A 22,536-nucleotide genomic window follows, 5' to 3' on the forward strand; every position below is an offset into this window, starting at 1 on the left:
AAATATTTATTTAGTAAAAATTATTAACTTATTATTAGGATCGTTGTTATCTTTGTTTAATGGGTGCATTGCAGTTAGATCTTGGTGGTGCTCCTGCTGGTCCTGCAGGGACTGGAAAGACAGAAACAACTAAAGACTTAGCAAAAGCACTAGCCAAGCAATGTGTTGTATTTAACTGTTCCGAAGGTCTTGATTATAAAATGATGGGGAAGTTCTTCTCTGGGCTTGCTACTTCAGGAGCTTGGTCCTGCTTTGATGAGTTTAATAGAATAGATATTGAAGTGCTTTCTGTTATAGCACAACAACTCCTAACCATAAGGAATGCAAAGTTAGCTAAAGTAAGAGTTTTGCTAAAATATTAAACTAGTAGTATTCAGATAATTTATTTAGTTTTATATATTCTCTTTGTATATTCACTTCCTTAAGGCTCAAGGAGGTCACTAAAGTACATGAGGCTACTTTCTTTTTTAAATATATATTTTTTACTAATTGTTTTTATACCTCTCTCTCAATCTTCAAAACTCCAAAAACTCCAAAACAAGAACCTTGACAAACAAGGTCTTTACATGGAAAATTTAGTTTAAGATTTTACCTCAAGGGATGTGGAGGGTTTGAAATCCATTTCTCTCCAGCTCCAATTGCTCTACCTCAATTGCCACAAAAGTATACTTTTTACCATTACCATATACTATTAATTTGCACTAACTTTATTCTTATTAATTTATATCTCTAAGTAAAATAAAAATGTTAATTTTAGTTTTAAAAAAACAATTTTTAGAAAAGTACACATTTTATAAATTTTTATTCAGCAAAATCTTTTCATGTTTGAAGGCAGAGAAATAAAACTTGTGCCTACTTGTGCAGCATTTATTACAATGAATCCTGGTTATGCTGGTAGAACTGAACTTCCAGATAATTTAAAAGCATTGTTCAGACCTATGTCAATGATGGTACCAGATTATGGCAAGTTTTTCTTGATTTTTATTGCTAAGCGTGTGTATTATAATGAAATGTGTAATATACATATATATATATAAATATATATATATATACATATATATATATATATATATATATATATGTATATATATGTATATATATGTATATATATATGTTTATATATATATATATGTATATATATATATATATATATATGTTTATATATATATATGTTTATATATATGTATATATATATATATATATATATATATATATATATTATTTAGATGAATAAAAATAATTAATTAAATTGATTATTTATATTTAAATTGATTATTTGATTATTAATTGACCGCTAATCAGTTATTTTTATTCATCTAAATAAAAAATATATATACCATAAAATCGCCTAAGTTCAGTCACTATGTAACTTTGGTCATTTAAGGAAAAATATAAATAAAGCATATAAAACGCAAATTTTACAAACTTTTTTTTTTCTCAAATAATATGTATTATTACTTCATAAATATGAATCTATAAAAAAAAAATGTTTATTTGCTGAAATAATTCTCTAGCAAAACAACAATTCTAAAAAAGTGATACTATTAAAATCCAAAATAAGCAAAGTGTTAAAATAAATGATCAAGTTTAACTTGAGTATTATTAAGAATCACCAAGTTAATAATATTTACAAAAAAAAAGTTATTAATTTTTAAATATAAAGTACTTTTTTTTGAAAATTAGTGAAATTTTGATATACGCTAACTTCAGTCATTCATAAATTAACAACAAAGAAGACAAATAGCAGGAATGTTGTGAAATATTAATATGTGAAAAATGTGAATTTGTAAATATGAGTATAGTGTTGCAAATGTAAAATTTAACTTTCCTGTTTATTTAATAGTAAATTTTGATATTTTTATAATGGATACTCACTCTTTTATTTTAAGAAAGAATCTGTTTATAACTTCAAAATTAACCTGTTTTAAAATAAAATTTACCGGTCAATTTTCAGGTAAGTTTGTATCACTGATATGAACTAATTACAAAACAATAATATATTGCAATGCATGAAATAGTTCTTTTGCAAGTTAATATATCTATGTCATCTATGGACTTACATGAGAAAGCAAGGATGACTTGTAGTTTGAAAGCTGTGGGCCAAGGTATGAGTAAAAGGAAAGCAGCTATAATATTTGGCTTCAAAAGATCAACTTTCATCATCAGAATTAACTGGAAGCATACTAAATAAAATGGCAAACCAACTAAGTTGAGCGACAACATCATGAGGACATTTTAGTTAAAATTTATATTTATGAGTGATATTGGTTTTAGTTTGACAAGACTTGAAATACTGTGTCTTGTTGATAACTACTTGGTTAATTCAAATCAAATGTGTTTTGATGGTGGTGAAGTTACACTTGCCTGGGTTTACTCATTTATTAGACGTCATTGTGATAAGCTATCGCTCAGAACTTTAAATAATATGGCATCAAACCGCGTCAACTCAGCAGGCACTATTGATCGATGGTATTTGTTAAAATTAATTGTTTATATATGCATATACTTTTTTATTAAATTGTTTTTTAATAAAAAAAGGTGCAATTTTTATAAAGTAAAACTCAATTTGTTTGCAATCTTTTCAAAGTTTCCGTTTTTAATGACCTGTTTTATAATTCTTTCAAGTTATTTAATTAAGTTTTGCACAAGTTTCTGATATGTACAATATACATGTATTCGCAACTAAGCCATTTCATATTTTTAATTGTGATGAATTTGGCCTTCAATGTGATCAATGCAAATTTTAGTGTGTTGAAAAGGTTCATAATGCCTTAGAAATTTTGCAGTAGCAATGAAAAAGCTTCAATCACAATACTTTGCTGTGATGCTTTTGGAACATTCTTTCCTCTTCAAGTTTTATTCCAAGGCCAAAAGTAATATTTAGGATGAATTTGGTATTTATTTTAAAAAGCATTTAAAACAGATGTGCAAAGAATCTGTAAAACTCCAAATTATACAAACTAGTAATTTAATTATTTGAATTTTTAGATTGATGTCCAAATGGCTTCTAACCTAGGACAGGCCAAACGATGCTACCTATGGTGTCAAGCAGTCTGCCTAGATGAAAGGACCTAGTTTTGTTGGATGGTTCAAAAAAACATTTGTTCCACATTGCTGCAAGCTTGAAGGCTCCAATGTCTTTTTTCTAGATGGCCATGCCTAACGTGTAATGCTGGAACTAATTCACTTAGCAAAAGAGGAGAGTATTATTATTTTTAAGCTACCGGCTTATACATCTCACATGCTCCAACCACTTGATGTAGGTGCATTCAGGATAAGGAAAAGGATATGGCATCCTGAATAAACCTAGTTGCCCTGGATTGCTCAAACAGCTTATTAACCTAAGCTTTTTCAGCAATAATGTGCTTCAAAGCAACAGATATTTTTCCAATGTGTTGGGAAAATATAACTAATGAAAAATTAACTATTGGATTGATTTTTGCGCCATGTACTTAAGCCTTACCAACACTGCCTGTACCAGTCACCACAATTCCAGAAATTCCTTTAAGTATTCAAAAGCATAGAACTTCAAGTAACAAACTTCTTCGAGCTCATTAAAACGAAGACCTTCTTTAACATGCTGCACATCTGCTTGTGCAGATGATTTAAAGGCATCTATTTTAAATGCTTTACATGCTGGCATGCCTAAAACTTCTGTATCAAAGTCAAAGTTAAATGTTCCTAATAATAACATGTGATAGAATTTACAAACAAGTAAATAATGGCACAAATAAAAAAAACGAAATATAAGCTAGAAAGGTTTTGCATGAAAAAACAAAGCAGCAGGCTAATTTAATTAGGACAAAAAAACGTTTGGCAAAGAAAGCTGATTTGTTTAACAAACCTACTATTAAATAACGGAAACGACAACTAGTGGAGGTAATCAAAACTCTGACCATATCAGAATATAAATTGACTTCCATATATCAAGATTGTCAATCTGATGGTTCATTGAATTCAAATAAATTTCAAGCTTGTGACATTTTTTTTGGAGGTTACAGCTCAACAACAATTATGGGTGCATTGCAAATCCTGCAACTGTTGATTATGTGGACCATTTGCTGTTCTACTTTGATTGACTGTATGTGCAAGAATTGCCAATAAACATACAAAGCTTTTTTAAAGCAAAGTATTGGTTTAAACTATTTATATTTAAAAAGGTCTTGTTTTTTTCTTTGGCACCCCAAAAGACTTTTTTTTGTGAGCCCGGGGCAACGTCCTCCTTGGTTACTGGTAATACATGATATTATATCATCATTTTACAATAAAACATCATTTAAAAATTAATTCTCATTATTTGTGACGTTAAGTTTGTGATGCATTATTGGGGTATATAGCGACCAAACTTATGAGATGGTATTGAAAGTTCTAAGTAGCTGTTCTCATTTGAAATAAAAAGTTTAATGCTAGTCTTTATTTTTATTATTTTATTTTTAAATTATAATTTAATGCTACAAAGAGCACCTAGTTGTAAAATTGCTTTTTCTAATAAATTTCTTGAATAAATTTTAAAAATTATTTTATAATTTAATGATAAAATTAGCTGTATAATACAGAAAAAAAATTTGAAAAAGCGTTTATTTATGCCAGAGATATGAATGATTGAAGTTTAAGTGACCGAACTTGGGCGATTTTATGGTATAGCTCTACTATTTAATAATATTGAGCACTGTAACATGTATATATTAATGTTGCAAGAAGAAAACCAGTGGTATCATATTTTTTATGTATGGTTTTGTTAATTTTGTTACTATATAAAAAAGTTTTGCAAATAGAAATGAATACATTGACAAAAGTAAAAAAATTTACACATAAATGAGACAAAACAATTAAAGAGCAGCAGTTATTAGTTGATATAACGCTTTAAAAAGGTAAAAAATGCAAGATATCTATCATTTAAATATGTTGAGTTTTTTATAATTAAATATATTTAAATGAGTACATTGAGAACTGTCTACGATATTAAATGTCATTGGTAGAAACATTAGGACAACTTATGTTTTTAGCAAAGTTAAATGCAAGAGCTGAATTGTCAGTTTTTGCATTATGTTGTGCTTCTGTCTTTCTGGCATATAACATTTAGAGTCATGTAACATTTACTTTCTGCAAATAAATTTTTTTTCTTGATGAGTCAAAAAAAGTTCAGCATGTATATTTATGAGAAAAGCTAAAGTTAAAATTTGCATGTTACTTGTTTTTGGAAAAAACTTCTTAAACAAGATAGAATGAAGTGTTTTAGTGTTTTATTAATTTTACTAAATTACTAATAAGTTTACACAAAATCATTTTTTTTTTTTTTTGTGATTAACGACAATATTGAAATAAGTATTACAAAGTGTTCATTTCTATTTGCTTGCCAGATTTGGCAAGAGGTTTTCTTTTTTTTTTTATTCCTTTGTTTTGGTAAAATATTATGTTGATGCAAACTTGAATTCTAACAGTATTGCTATCACTTCTCACTTTGTTTTGGTAAAATATTATGTTGATGCAAACTTGAATTCTAACAGTATTGCTATCACTTCTCACTTTGTTTTGGTAAAATATTATGTTGGTGCAAACTTGAATTCTAACAGTATTGCTATCACTTCTCACTTTATTTTGGTAAAATATTATGTTGATGCAAACTTGAATTCTAACAGTATTGCTATCACTTCTCACTTTGTTTTGGTAAAATATTATGTTGATGCAAACTTGAATTCTAACAGTATTGCTATCACTTCTCACTTTGGTATAATAAAAGAATAAGTGGTCATGAAAAAGCTTTTTTTTTTCTGTAATTTTTGTTTAATGTTTAAAACCTCAATCATTGAATCAAGCAAGTTGTCTTTATTTTGTATTTTGTTAAAGTATGACACCAAACACTCTCTTTTTTGCTGTCATTACATTACAAAGCAGTTTTTGAAAATGCTTTTAACCTTTGCAATAACACAGAAAAACCATCACATATTTTAAGTATAAAGCCAATTTTCTATAAATATTTTTTAAAAATCTAACTGAGAACTCCAAGGATGCTAATGTAAAAAAACTGTAGATTATTATCAACAACTTATTATTTTATGATATTCAATGATATTCATATGTCTTATATACTTGTTTTTCCATTTTGTAAAGTAAATAAACAAATAAGCAATTAAAAAAAAAGCATAATGAAAATAAAAAAAATATATTAATGAGATTTGTGTGAGTGAACTGATTCACAGATTTGTTTTACATCAGGTTTGTAAATAGTAGTCTTTAGTTTGAGACAAGTTTTAAGGCTGCTATCATTGAGAAAGAAAATCAAGTTACTTTTAAAGATGTCTATGTTACTATCTGCTCAAAATAATATGTTGATCCAAAAATTGTCAAGAATCCGAATGCCACCAGCCTAATGTTTTAAATAGAATTTGACCTTCTTTTTAAGAATTTTAAATTTTAATTTATTCTACTACAAATAATTTATTTTTTCTTACCACATTTTCTAGTTCTCTTTGCAAGGTTTTTTTGTTTTGAATTTTATTAACTGAAGTTCAAATCGATCTCAATTGACCTTTTGGAATGGTTTAACATTTATTTCGTTGGTATTTAAAGTAAATGAGTCAAAAATGAAAAAAGAAAGTTTTTTCTTTCTGAACTCTATAAACTGATTGCCAAAAGAATCTTTCATTTTTTTGAGAGCAACCAAAAAATATTTATTTTTAATAACACTTTTATAAATAGAAGAAATAAATTTTGATTTCTTGGAATAATATAGGCATTTCACTTTCAAGAAAAATCTTTTTTAAACAAATTTTTTAAACAATTTTTTAAACAAATCTTGTATCTTGGATGACATACTAAAACAGAAAACTGTACATAAAAATGTTATCGAACATAATTACAAAAAATATCTATAAAAAAACTGTGATATATAAAAGAATTAATTGAAAGAAAATACATCTAAACTAGTAATACCCCCCACAAACTTTTTTGCAAGCAACACATCTTTTTTTGCATTGGTTTAACAAACTTTTTGCATATTTCATTTGAAACTCTTCTTCAATATTTTTAAAATCTTTAAATAGGCTTTAAATGTTACTAAACTGGTCGTAAGTAAATTAATCCAGCCTTTTATAGAAAATCGTCAAATTAACTTATAAACTAACAAAATAGTTATGAATAACAGTTAGGTTGAGAAAAAAGTAGAATGGAAAACTCTTAAAAAATTTGTGTGCCTTTTTTTTTTTTTTCAAACTTTTGTATGTTTTTTTTTTTTCAACCAGTATGTTTTATGTATTCTTTAAATGTAAAAAAAATGAACTTGTTATTGACATGTTAATTGTAGATAAATATTTTTCTTTTTATTCAAAAAAAAATTAAGTCTTTAGCAAATATGGATGGGTTTTGATGATATTTTAAAAAAGAAAACGAATTTTTTTGAAAAATTGGCTGGGTTTTGATGGTATTTTAAAAAAGAAAACATTTTTTTGAAAGCACCATATATATATATATATATATATATATGAAGGGTCCAAGGGAAAAACCATTTGTAAAAAGGGGTCACAAGGGGTAAACCAGATTTGTCCAAATTGTTCAAGGGATAAATTGGAGATCTCCACGCTGTATAGAAGCACTTTTTACAACTATTTGCGTAAGACCCAGTCAAATTTCATTTTTCAAAAAGAACACACTTTATTATTGTAAAAATGGCGGATAAATATCAAATTCCAGATACTACAGAAATTCCAAAAAAAAGAAAAAAACTTGGTCGAAAGTGGGAACGAGACAGAAACAAACAATTATCTTCGCATATGATGGGCTTTCCGTGTAATTGCAAGCGTTATATGTGTTTTTAGAATACAGAAGAGAATTTACTTTCGTACTTCATAAAAAAATGCAAAATCAACAAGACAGCTTTCTTGCTTCAATGATTGAAGTTTTAAGTGTTAAACAAAGAAGACCTCGACAAAACGAAGAAAAAAGATTTCTTAATGTCTGCTCATTCTCTTCTAACATCAAAGTGACATGAGATAATAATACTGTTAGAGTTCCAGTTTGCATCAATGCTATTTTATCAATTTTTGGAATTGGAAAATCAAGAATAGAAAAAAATAAGAGGATTTCTTGCCAAGACTGGTAAGTAAACAGAAATAAACATTTATTTATTTACTAATTAGTAATTCAAATAAAATAAATAATGAACAAATGTGTTTTAACACAATTTCTCTCTCAAAAATAACAACAGCAAAAAAAGATTTTATATGAACTTGAAAGTTAATAGTTTGGCTTAGTTAAGTTAATAAAACATTATAAAACTTGTATATTTGATTATTTTTAAAGGAGTTTCTCCTAAAAACCACCAAGGAAAACATACAAATTGACCTCTAGCCTTTTCAGACCATATTGTAAATAATAATATTGATCATATCAAGTCTTTTAAAAGACGAAAAAGTCATTATGCATTACATGACACTAAAAAGCTATATTTACCAGAGGATCTTAACTTATCAAAAGTGTACAATATGTACAAAGAGTGCTTCCCACTGAATAAAGTTTGTCAAGAAAGCTACAGATACTTTAATAATGTGTGATTATTTCAGAATATTATTGGATATTTCTAATTTTCTACTTTCTTTTTTTACCAGGAAAATATTTGTAGAAAAGTTTAATATTAGCTTTGGTTATCTTCGTAAAGATACATGCTCCACATGTGGCAAGCTCAATATTATTCTTAAAAACCAAAGCACCTCTGTAGAACAACTCATCAAGAGTCGTCAAGAAAAAGAGCTTAACTTGCAGAAAGCAGAGGTGTTTTATGCCAGAAAGAAAGAAGTACGTTGTAATGCAAAAACTGGCCACGCAGCTCTTGCATTTGACTTTGCTAAAAATATGAATTGTCCTAATGTTTCTACAAACAATATTTATTATCATAGACAGCTTTCTATGTACACATTTAATATACACTGCTTAGGATCAAACAGTGCTCACTTGTTTTGTTATGATGAAACTTACGGTAAAAAAGGAAGCAGATAATGTAGCAAGCATGCTGGAGCACTATTTTACCAAAAGATGTATCACATTTGCAGCTTTTTTGTGATTCATATGTTGGGCAAAATAAAAATTGAACTATTATTTATTTTTTACACTATAATATAATGAAAAAGAAATGATTTCAACATATCATACTATCATTGCCAATAAGGGGCCACAGCTACATGGAGTGTGACCGTGATATGATATTAGTTAACCAAAAGGTTCCAGCAGAGCTACCAATAAATTGGATGGAAGAGTTTTGTATGTGTTGTAAGAACCCTTCACCATTTGAAGTTATTAAGATGGAGTTAAACATGTTTCTAAATTTTTCTGAACATATCAAACCATTTTACAAAGCCAAATGTCTGATACCAACACGCCCTATTCATGAAATTATTTTCTCCCAAGAATTCCCTACTATGTTACATTACAGACTCAGTTGGAATGAACCTTTTAAAAGAGTTGTTATATCAAAAGCTTTTGGAAAAAAGAAGCAATTATCACAAAAACCCCTTACATGCTTGTACAATAAGAGACTGCCGGTCAGCTGTGCAAAGTATGCTAACCTTCAAGTTTTAAAACGTTTTTGCAGTATTTAACAATCTGCCTCACAAAGGTCAGTAAGCGATGATAAATCAGTGTCAGAGTTTTCTGAACTTGAGTGTATTTAAATTTAAAAACAGGTATTGACTAAATGAAAAAGGAAATTTTTTTTTGAATTCTTGGTTTATATTTTTAAAAAGAAATTGCGTATTAAAGCATTATTGAGTTTAAAAATATAAAACTCTTGTCTAAAATGTAAAAAAATTTTTTACTTCTAAATTGATTTCTTTACTTACCCCATATGTACTTTTCTTATTTTTTTCAAGTTGAAATTTGTTTTAGCTTATAAAACAACTTATTGGCGGAATGTGCTGTAAATCTAAAGCGTAAAGTTTCTTTTGTTTTTTTGCAAGTCCCCTGACTGTGGTTATTGTTGGAAATTTAAAAAATTTTAAATTCAACTCAAAAGAAATGTATCAGAAAATATTATAAGCAACATATTGAACGTTATTTTGAATTCTAAATCAAAATCTAAAATTGCAAGGGGAAAACCAGTGATGTCCTAAAGGTACACTCATTCCAGGGTTCAATGCAGCATGTATAATTTAAATTCCTAAAAAAATATTTTCATGCTAATTTATCATGTAATAGATCATACTAATTTTCAAATCTAGGATATATAGAACTGCAAATAACATAGTGAGATAAGTCTTCAAACTTTACTTTTTTGTTTTCTCAATATACATATATATATATACATTTATATATATATATATATATATATATATATATATATATATATATATATATATATATATATATATATATATATATATATATATATATATAATGTATATATATATATATATATATATATATATATATATATATATATATATATATATATATATATATATATATATATATATATATATATATATGAATTAGTAAAAACACTTATCTAATTTTTGATTACTTCAACACTGTGTTTCCCCATCAGCAGGTTCATCAGGAAGAATTCTTCCTGATGAACCTGCTGATGGTGAAACACATGTATATATATATATATATATATCTATATATATATCTATATATATATATATATATATATATATATATATATATATATATATATATATATATATATATATATATATGTATATATATATATATATATATATATATATATATATATATATATATATATATTTATATATATATATATATATATAACATAAGATCGCCGAAGTTCGGTCACCATGCAGCTTTAGTCATTTAAGAAAAAATATAAAAAAAAAGCATGCAGAGTTCAAATTTTACAAACTTTTTTTTCTTGATTAATATTTGTAATTAGTTCTTAAATATGAATCTATAAAAAAAAATTATGTTTATATGCAATCTGCTGAAAGTTTGAAAACAATTTGAAAAAATGCATACTATTAAAATTTAAAATAAGCAAATTATTAAAATAAATGATCAAATTTAATCTTAGTATTATTAAGAATTGCCAAATTATTTATATTTACAAAAAAAAAAAGTATTAATTTTTGAAAATTAACTACTTTTTTTATTCAAATTAGTGAAATTTTGAAATATTCTAACTTCAATCATTCACGGATAAACATTGAAGGAGAAAATTTGCATTAATGTTGTGAAATGCTGATAAGTGTTGCGGATATAAAATTTACCGGTAACTTTTACATTTTGACATTTTTATAATGGATACACACCATGGTATTTTATTTGAATAAAAGATTTGTTCATAATTTCAAAATTAACTGACAGCTCTTTGAGTTCTAAAAAATGTCCAGCTTGTGATATTTTTTTTTGGAGATAAAATTACAATTCAATGACAGTTATGGATGCATTGCGAATCCTGTGACAATTTATTGTGTGGATTTTGCTGTTTTACTATGGTCAATGATATGTGCAAGAATTGCCAATAAACATACAAAGCTCATTTAAAACAAAGTGGTGTTTTTTTGTTTATTGAAAGAACCTTTTTAAATTAATTGAAAAATATATTTTTAATTTTATTAGCTAGTGGCATAGCAAATGTGATAATAGCCAAAGTAATAAAATAGTTGACTTATTACAATAAAAAATTAAAAATACTATTATTTATATTTAAAAAGGCCTTTTTTTATGTGCTACTTCTTGTTTTCTTTGGTGCCCCAAAAGACTTTTTTTTTTGAGCCCTGGTCATTGCCCTCCTTAGCTACTGGTATTACCTGAATTTACATAATAATTTTGCAATAAAACAACATTTAAGAATTAGTTTTCATTATTTGTGAAGCTAAGTTTGTGATACATTATTAGTATTTATATAGTGGCCGAACTTATGAGATGGTATTGAAAGTTTGGTCAAAGTAGATGTTTTCAATTTAAATTAAATATTGAGTACTAGTTTTTATTTTTCATTTTTTTATTTTTACAATACCAATTATCAATATAATTTTCTGTATGTTTCAGGAAAAAAAATTGAAAATTTTTTATTTATGCGTGATAAATGATCAAGGCTTAAGTGACCGAACTTTGGCAATTTTACGGTATATATGTAGGGAAAAGGCGCCTATGATGGGATACTTAACTTTGAAGCTTCATTATTCAGTATCCTGAAGACCAATAATAAAAGTTTTGATATGGATACATTCCTTGTTACATCTAGAACAATAATTACCCTGGGAGTTTTCATCAGTTTTATTTTTTTTATAAGTTATTCTTATTGTAAAAAAAAGCACAAGTATGCCATCATAGGCAACCACTGCTCCTATGATGGCATAGGGGAGGATGGGGCTAGTTAGGATCGAGGGTAACTTAATGATTTCATTTAACCTCAGAGTCTTCCCTCAGAAAAGCCAGAAATTACTCGAAACCATCCTAATTTACCATTTCATGCTACACACCAGCATTGTAAAATTTTGTGCATGCGCATAGGATATATTGCGTTTTACGTATTTTTTGGACCAAAAAAAATTTTTGGAGCATCGCTTTCTTTTAACTTTACTTAAAAATAAGTTTTTCTTATAAAAAAAAAAGGTTTTCCCAACTCGTCAATATTTCAACACCCCCAACTCGTCAGTATGCCATCATGGGTAAAATTCATCATTTTCATTAAAACAAGCTGTGTCTGCTTTGTTCAAAAGATAAAATTAAAGTAAATATTCCACTAAATGCACAAAACTTGAATATAAAATGCATGAAAATTTCATTTCTGCACAGTTAATAGTAAAATCACAATCTTAAATATATGAAGGAAATAAAACTACAACAGCACATCCCAAAATCGTTGATTATAAAAACAATACTTGTGCACAAGGGACGTTTTTTCACTAAAACTAATGTAAAGTCAGTATAGTCATGTAGGTCTAATCATTTTTTTACCAAAACCAATTTTAATGGAAATATGACCGGTATGCCATCATAGGCGCTATGCCATCATAGGCGCCTTTCCCCTATTTTATTTTAATTCTTATTCACATCCAACAAATAAGTTAGGAGTTACTAGAAAAAAAAAATTATTGAACAAGTAAACAGTTGATAGAAGACTTGAAAAGTTGAAGGTTGTGTGAGTCAGGAGAACATGAAGATAAGAGAAAGTTCCAACGGGTTGAAGTGCGGCAAAGAATGATACAAAAAACGGTTTTTATAGCATGCAGGAATATATAAAGTAAATAAATGAGACTTTGCTGAATGACGAGTCAAGCAAGAATGGGGTTTAGTTGATGGAACTAGACATGATTGCTTCTTTGAGCAGCAACCATGATTTAGTATTTGTAGAAAAGAGAAAGAGTTGCAACTTTATGACAGTGTGAGAGAGACTAAGCTTGGCAGAAAAAGCAGTTATATATATATATATATATATATATATATATATATATATATATATATATACATACAACCTTTGGAATTAGGGTTGGCATTCGGCAATGCCGACCTGAAAGTATTTGAGGTCGGCAAAAAATTGCTGACCTCCTTTCTATGTTTTATGGTCACACCTTTGTATCAAATAATTATTGCCGACCTCATTTTTCTTAATTTCGAGGGTTGTATATATATATATATATATATATATATATATATATATATATATATATATATATATAGACACACTGCTTCCAGATAGTATTACCGCATGCATAATTTTAAAATCTTAGTCAACTTCAAAAGAGTGTTGTTAGAAAACAATAAAAGACTGATCTTTTTTTTTAATGATTTAAAAAAAATATATAATTACTAAGTGTCAAATATAAAAAAAATTTTCTTTATTATTATCTTTAATTTATTTAGAATACAATAAGAGTGACAGAAATAAAATAAAAAAAGTTGTAGAATTAGTGGTCTTTGAATCTTTTGAAGAATTTAAAAAAATTTAATATTTTGTAAGGCCACCTTTGTTTCTAAGACATGCCAAGACTCTTTTGATTATATCTTGTTGCATGGTATTCCACAACGCTTGCATTTGAATCTTGAGCTGCACCAAATTAGTGGGCTTGCTTTTTTGTAAATTGCAGTCTACCTAATTCCAAAGATTCTCATTAGAAACCAAATAGAGTGAGCAAGCAGGTTAGGGTATCAGGTTCAATTGTTTTTCCTCCATGTATTGCTTGATTAAGCATGCTATATGACAACAAACATTATCTTGTTGAAATTGCTCTATAGTCCATGCAGTTTTTTCTTTGCACCATTTTTTTTTCTTGAATGGTATTTGATGCTTAGTAGTGGCTTCTTTGTTGCAAGGTACAAGTTGAGTTAATTTTTCAACATTAGCTTACTAATTGCTGATCAGCTAACTTTGTTTGCATCCATTATTGAATTCAGATCTGAGGCAATTTCAGCTATGCTCATGTTCAGGCTGTGTCTAACAAACATAATTACTTTATTTTTGTCCCTCTCTGACATTTTTTTAGGACAACCAGAGCAACTTTTGCCTTTGACTGTGTCAAGCTCATTATAGCTTTTGAACAATGTTCTAATGCTACATTTGCTGATTAGAGCTGAAGTCCAATTTTATAATTGTTGTGACCATCTTTGTGCATGCCAACAACTTGCCATTTTTTTCAATTGATACATATATATAACTTGCCATTTTTTTTCAATTGCTCTTTTAACCCATATTTTTGTAGCTGCAATTTAGTAATTTTAGCATTTTTGTTAATTTATATTACTTACATTTTTTATTGACTATTATTAATCAGCAGAGAGTAATTAACAAAAATTAATCAAAAAGAAAAAAAAAATTATTTCTCAAAAGAATTAAATGAGTGTGTTAATACTTTTGCACACTTATTTCAATTATTTTTCAGAGTAGTCATTAAACTTCTAATTAATTCATCAAATCAAAAAACAGGTTGACAAATATTTGACAGTTATTTTACTCAGTCTCACCTTTTATTGTAAAAAAAGTTAGTTTGAAATTAAAATTACAAATTTTTTATGCTCTTATTTTAAAAATGTGCGATTTCATTTTTTAGAAAAAGAAGAAAAAAACAAAAAATAATGAAAGAAAAGATTGCTGAATCATGACAATCCTTTAATTGATGAAGCAGTACTTCTTTGTGGCAGCAGGCTATGAGATAGTTGATGTATGTTCTGAAGCCCCTGCAGCTACCTGTTTTAGTATCGTGTCAGTGTGCGCTAAATGCTGCATTTATAAATGTGTATATAAAAACATACATGCATACATGCATACATGTATATATATATATATATATATATATATATATATATATATATATATAATATATATATATATATATATATATATTTATAGTTTATTCAATGTTCCACTTTTTTTTTAAACTATGGCTAGTTGCTAATCATAAGCTAAAAGATATTTTGTCAGTCAATCACTTTTTAATAACCACAGCTACAAAACTGGAAGTAGTTAACAGTCGGAGATGACAGAAAAACATTAATACTAAAATGTTTTCAATATTTAAGTTTTCATGAAAAATAACTAGCAAATTGTTTAAATTTTAATATTTTTTCAAACAGCTTTTAATTTTTTTGCTGTGATGTCAATTACTAATAAATTTTAAAATTATTGCAGAACAAAATCATTTTTATTTTGTTCTTATTAGCTTCGTTTTTAAATGTTATTCAAATGTATGAACCTTTAGGTTTGGTTGCTGAAGTTATACTGTACTCTGAAGGTTTTGAATCTTCTAAAGTTTTAGCTAGAAAAATGGTTAACATGTATAGACTGTGTTCAGAGCAACTTTCTCAACAAGGCCATTATGATTTTGGAATGCGAGCTGTTAAGTCTGTACTAGTAATGGCTGGAGCATTAAAAAGAAGTAATCCTGATCTAAATGAAAATGTAGTGCTCATTAGAGCTTTAAGAGATAGTAATTTGCCCAAGTTTTTAGTAGCTGATGCTGTTTTATTTACAGTATGTTTTTTTATATCTTTAGTAATGTAAAGATGATCAGTTTTGTATAATTTATTTTTTGTATGTTTTATATTTTATCTTCAAGGCTATACTTCAAGACTTGTTTCCTGGGGTTGAAATTCCAAGCAACAACTATGGGAAGTTACAACTTGCAATTGAAGAATCTTATGCAATAAATAAACTCCAAGTTTGAAATTTATTTTTATAGTAATAATTAGATAATGTAATAATTTTGATATTAATGTAAGTATAATAAATTATTATTGTAAATAATAATAGTTTATTATATTTACTAATAAACATTTGCAAAAGTATTAAAAAATTTTTTTAGGTTATTTCTGCAATGGTGGCAAAAACAATTCAATTATATGAGACATTGTTAGTGCGTCATGGTGTTATGTGTGTTGGTCCTGCTGGAGGTGGAAAAACAACAAGTTATCAAGTAATAGCTAAAGGCATATTTAATTTATGTTGTGCAAATGAAAAATAAATAAGTTTTTTAATAATTTGAGTTTACAGAAAAGTTCTCCAGAAGTATTGGAAGTTACCTTACACCCTTAATTATTTAAAAAAAGGCATTTATCTAGCTACAAAACAAGCTAGGCAGACTAGTATAAAGCTGCATACAACTGAGGAAGTGTGAATGGCTCTATATAGGGTTGAAAGTTTCCAAAAGTTTTCCAGGGAAATTTTTTGACTAAAATTTCTAACCATGAGCGAAATCTCGTCTCATTTCTCGTGAGAAATGGGACTTCTCGTGAGAAACGAGAAATAGAAAATTCTCGCGAGAAGTAGAACGAGACTTAAATATTATATTATTTTCCAAATTAAAAATTATTATAATTTACAAAATGTTTAATAATTTGTTTTTTTAATTAATTAATATTTTGACTCTGTGATTTTAATAAATCTAATTAAAAATTTAATTTGTTTTTGACGAAAACAAATTAAATTTTTAATTAGATTTTTAATTAGATTTTTTTTAAAAATCTAATTAAAAAATTTTAATTAGATTTTAAATATTTTTAATTAGATTTTAAATACAAAAACTTTTTGTATAAAATGGTGCACTTTCGACTTAATTTCATTAGTTTACCAGTGGAATTCAACTTGACACATATTGTTCATATTGAAAAGAAATATTCTTGCCTCATTTCAACGATCAAAAATGTCACCAAGAAAAAACAAAATCTGGAGATATTTTCAAAAAGTCTTTGAAAACAAAAGATGGAACACAAGCGGACTTCATCGTCACCTCGAAAAAAACACAACTAAGATTACATTGAGTATTCTGAAAAAACTGACGACTCTCTTCTTCCTCCTCCTAAGAAGAAACAACGAACCATGGTCGAAATGCTTGAAACAAAGTCCAAAGATGACAAAGACAATTCCATTCAAAAACAGTTTGACTCTGCAATGCTGGATTACTTTTGCACTGATCTGGCATCCTTTTCAGCAGTCGAAGAAAGAGGTTTCAAGAAATTGTTTGACATTGCAAACCCTAAACTGAGCCTTCATCACAGAACAACATATTCAAGAAAGCTTTCAATTTGGTCAAGAGAAGTTCAAGCTGGAATGAAGAGCATAATAACGGAGATTACGCTAAATCTAAAAAGTGCTGCATTTACTTCTGACCTTTGGACTTCTAGAGCTCAGAACAGCTACATCTCTTGGACTTTTCATGCTATTGACGAAAATTGGAGACTACATCGCTGGACATCCCATGTCCAACAGTTCCCAGGCAGACACACAGGTATCTTAATTGAAGGAAAGCTGGATTCTTTCTTAGAAGAACTAAATTTGCCTGCTGATTTGCCAATGTACTGCGTGAACGACCAGGCAAGAAACATGAAACTTGCAGTCTAATTGTCAAAGCGCCTTGACCAATACTTGTGCAACAATCATATTTTGCAATGTGCAGTTCGAGACTCATTTGGAATGACTGCTGAAATGGATGATGCGTTGCAAACATGCAAAGATTTGGCTTCTTTAAGACAGTTTTAAACAGTTACACCAGTTCAATTTTAGACAGTTACACCAATCTGTTGACACAAGATGGAATAGTGAACTGGATTGCATGGCTTCTGTCCTACATCTAAAGAGTGCAATTAACAGCTTATGTGCAAATGAAGATATTTTTTCTTCAAAGACCATCAGTGCATCACAGTGGAAATCAATCGAGGGAGCATTAGAAATTTTGGCACCACTTAAAGAAGCTACAGAAACGTGGTCGCTGAATCTATTCCAACAATTAACACTGTCGCCGATCAATTTATTGAGACGGATGGAAAAAATGGCTATGGTGTCTTGTATGCAAAAAGCTTGAAAAGCGGCATTGAGAAAAGATTTCCTCTTTGTCACACTGGAAACTCATTGAGTGCTGCAGCAAATTACTTTAATCCTGCTTTAAAGGGACTTCACTTGAAGCTCTTCAAAAAATTTCAAATAACAAAAGAATGGTTAGCCTCACAGGTTAAGGATAATGTTGAGTGCCAACCTGTTGCCAGAGTCCTTTCAGCAGATTTGTCCCCTAATTCAAAACTGAAGCGCATGTTAAACTTCAGACTTGAAACACAAGAGCGAACATCTGAACTGAATCCTATTTTGAGCGAAATGTGCCAGTATGAATATCTCCCTGATGCCAAAAAAGACTTTTTGATTCTTGATTAGTGGAAATTGCATTCAAATACATTGCCAGAACTCTCTTCATTAGCTAGACAAATTTTAGCTATTCCAGCAAGTTCAACTAAATCAGAGAGACAACTTACACCCAGAAAAAGTAGAACAAATCATCTTAATCAGAGAAAACATTGTCTTGTTGGAAAAGTTTGGCAAAAAAATTCTGAATTAATATTTGAAAAAGTTGTTTGCATTTGACAAATGTCATTTGTGTCTATTTGTCAAAACCATGTTTACATTTTTTTTTACTTGGATTTTAATAAATTTGTTTTCAAAAATTGTTAAATTTCTCGTCTCGTCTCGTTCTCACGAGAAGTACTAACTTCTCGTCTCGATCTCGTCTTGGTTTGAAAAAACCTTGTCTTGCTCATGGTTAAAAATTTCTGGATATTTTACTCAAAATTTCCAGAAATTTTCACAAATTTTTTATTGTAATAAATTTATATAGTTTTAAAATAGAATTCATTTTATTGTTTCAAAAATATCCATTTTATCATCGTAGTATTTGGATATTCTTTAAATATTATATCTTTTAATCAAATTTTTGTAATCAAGTTTATCATTTTTAAAAATCGCATATTTTTTTAAAAGCAATGAAATGTTTAAGTCATTACTTTTACATATATTACTTTTGTGAAACAACAAAAAGTAGATGATTTGCAAGTTGGTCTGTCTTTTAAGTTTGTGTAGAACATATTTCTAGCTTTTACTTCTCTTAACTACTATGTAAAATATTCACAAAACACAAAGAATGAAATCGTTTTTAGATAAACAAGTTTTATTGTGTATTATTTTTGTAGAGTGTTTTAAAGAAACAAAGATTTTTTATGTGTAAAGATTGCATATAAAATTTTAAAAAATATAGGAAAATTTTTATGTATAAAGAACATCTTTATAAAAGGTACATTTTATACATGCACTAACTGTATTAGATTATAATAATTTAAAAATGACATTAGAAAACATCTGAATCATTCAGATCAAATATCTGAATGTTTAGTAAAGTAATAATAAATTTGTTTGCTCAGTTTGATACTTATAAAACATACACGCACAAATTACCCTTTTGGCAGTATTGGTTGAAAAATAGGATATACATTTAAACCATTTTAAAGTCAAAAGTCCCCTAGCAAAGTTGTGGGGAGTGAGACTCAAGTCTTAAAAGCACCTATTTAAATATACTGGCTGAATATGTGACATCAAAATCATTTGTTCTTTACTTTTATTGCTAACTATTTTTTTAAATAGTTCAAATTTAGCAAAAAAATTTTCTTCACTTTTTGCCTTTCATTAATCAATAGCATCATTAAATCAAGAAAAAGTTGTAAAATACTGTAAATATTCAATCAAGTCTTTTTATATATAATTTTACAGTTTTTAGTAACTTTTAGGTCAATTTAATAGACATTGAAAAAAGCCCATTTTTCTTTAGGGATGAGGGTGCAAATTATGTTTAGCTTTAAACAAAGCTTACTACGGCAATAAAGATCAATATGCTTAGCAAAAAACAGGATAAAATAATTTTAGAAAATTTTGAAAACAAATTATCATAATTGCTACTTATAGTTGCAATAAAAAAACTCAACAAAATACAAAAAAAACTGTTTTTTAAAGGGGGTTTCTAGAAGTTTTATAATCTGCTTCACAATATTTTACCTTAAAATTGTCCATAACAACTGCCTAAATAAGACCTTAAATTTTACTCATTATTTATAAAATAATTTATCTTTTTTTAAAAATTTCCAAAATTTCCAGAATTGAAAATTTCCAAAATTTTCAGAATCAAAAATTTCTGGGAAATTTTCATCCCTAGCTCTATAAATCTTGTTTGCACTTGAAAATGTACTTGATCACATCATTTGTATGTTTTTTTAGGTTCTTCAAAATGCCCTTACACAGCTTTATACAGAAAATATCTTAGATTCATTTTACCTGCCTGTTCACACTTATGTTCTTAATCCCAAGGTGAATTTTTTTTTGTTATAATTTCTCACTATTTTATAACTTTATATATACATAAGACTTACTAATGTTAAATAATATATTTTTCATTTAATACATTTTTTATAACATTTAATATTTTGTATTTATTTAAAAAAAATTTTATATACTTTATAGTATTATTTTTCATAATTTTTTTTTCATACATAATTTTTATTTTTTCTTCCTTGCTTTGTAATTAAAGAATTGTTTGTTTTATCTCACACAGTTTCACACATTTATTAAGTTATTAGATAAATAAATTTTTGAATTATTCAGAAAATTGTATTGCGCGCATCTAAAATAAGCAAGCAGTCCTTGTCTATATATAATTTTAAATTATTTTTATTAATAGCTGAAATAAGTGAGAAATCCTTGTCTATATGTCATTTTAAATTTGAAAGAAGAAAATAATTTAATAAAAACCATGAATGTCCAGTTTAATTTTTGTTTTTTATTGAAAGAATAAATATTGTTTATTAATGTAGAAAATTTTATAAAAATGTTAAACTATAGTATACTTTACCTCAAATATGTATAATACATATAGTCATGTAAAGAATATAGGCAGTGCCTATATTGTTTACATACTTTACCCACTAGGAAAATATCATCAACTCAATTTAAACTTTGAGTGGCACCATATAAATTATTAATATTTTACGTTAATCTAAAATTAAATGTTTTCATATAAGTATGTTAAATAAAATAATCATGTTAGATTATATTTCAATTTTAAAAATATAGGTATTTTTATTCTTTATTAAAAACAAAATTTGTTCTACAAAAAATATTATGTTTTCAAATATAAAATTTTCCCAAAAATTGAAATGTAAGATTTTGAAAATCCCCACTAAAACCTGCTTTTTGTTGAAAATAAGCAAATACTTTCAATGTTTATTTATGAAAAGAGTCCCTTATACTTAAGTTTTAGAACTCATTACCATGTTATTAGATAGTTTATTTTTTAAATTGGTTGAGATTCAAGGGTCCAACAAGTGGGGTAAAGTTTTCCTAAAAACGAGGCAAAAATTGACCCTTTTACCCTCTGTGGGGACCTTTCTGATGATCAAAAAAAATATTTTGTAAACAATTTTAAGTACTAATTTGTGGTCAGGGCAGATCATAAGCTAGGACTAATATACAGCTGTTGATTGGTTCCAAACAAAAAATTTTTTAAACATTATCAAATGTTTTTTAACATTAATAAATTCAGCAGGAAGCAGGTAATGAACTAACTCATACAAAATGGCAAAATCAGATGAAACCCATTGCGCATTGAAAAAAAAAGAATACTTATATAAGATTAAAAAGTTGAGGTTAAGAAACAGGCTGAGACAAAAGAAAACTAAAAATTTTCAACTGTTTCAACTAAAAATTAAATGCATGGTTTTCTCAAAAAAAGTTTTTTAAAGCTACTACAAGTTATATGAAAAAATGCATGCAATTATACACATTCAACCACACACTAACACACACACACACACACACACACACACACACACACACACACAACACATTTAAGTGTGTAATAACATCTAAAAAAAAATGTTTTTGATTATATGTAAACAGTCCATATCTATTGGTGAGCTGTATGGAGAATTTAATAAACTTACAATGGAGTGGAAAGATGGTCTTATGGGTTTGACTGTTCGACATTGTGTTCAGGTTTTGAATAATTTTTAGTGAATGTAATAGTAAATTAAAGGAAATTAAGAAAAAAATATAACAGTTTTATACTATTATGAATTTTTCAAATAAAATTTTTTCAACATTTTAAAATTGCAGCATAGTTGAATGAAACATCTGAAATCTTTTTTTTTTTCAAAAATATTTTTTCTCTTTTATTTATTCTTGAGTTGTGATTTGACTATATTAATACTCATTTTGAATGATAAAATAGGATACTTCTAAAGACCATAAATGGATTATTTGTGATGGTCCAGTCG

At 27.4% G+C, this 22,536-nt stretch overlaps 1 protein-coding gene across 3 annotated transcripts in view; it reads left to right on the forward strand.

Annotated features, from left to right (window-relative positions):
• Positions 1-22,536, forward strand: part of LOC100210595 (dynein axonemal heavy chain 6) — a 137,689-nt gene that overhangs the window by 40,250 nt on the left and 74,903 nt on the right. For all 3 annotated transcript variants that reach the window (XM_065812540.1, XM_065812541.1, XM_065812542.1), the window contains 8 exons: positions 39-338; positions 810-963; positions 15,657-15,928; positions 16,014-16,115; positions 16,260-16,370; positions 20,483-20,572; positions 22,160-22,255; positions 22,491-22,536. The exon at positions 22,491-22,536 is cut by the window's right edge and continues 151 nt beyond it. In XM_065812540.1, the coding sequence (XP_065668612.1) occupies positions 39-338; positions 810-963; positions 15,657-15,928; positions 16,014-16,115; positions 16,260-16,370; positions 20,483-20,572; positions 22,160-22,255; positions 22,491-22,536 (1,171 nt within the window). The remainder of the gene's footprint in view (positions 1-38; positions 339-809; positions 964-15,656; positions 15,929-16,013; positions 16,116-16,259; positions 16,371-20,482; positions 20,573-22,159; positions 22,256-22,490) is intronic.

The sequence above is a fragment of the Hydra vulgaris genome, chromosome 12 (genome assembly GCF_038396675.1).
Source record: "Hydra vulgaris chromosome 12, alternate assembly HydraT2T_AEP".
Taxonomy (NCBI): Eukaryota; Metazoa; Cnidaria; class Hydrozoa; order Anthoathecata; family Hydridae; genus Hydra; species Hydra vulgaris.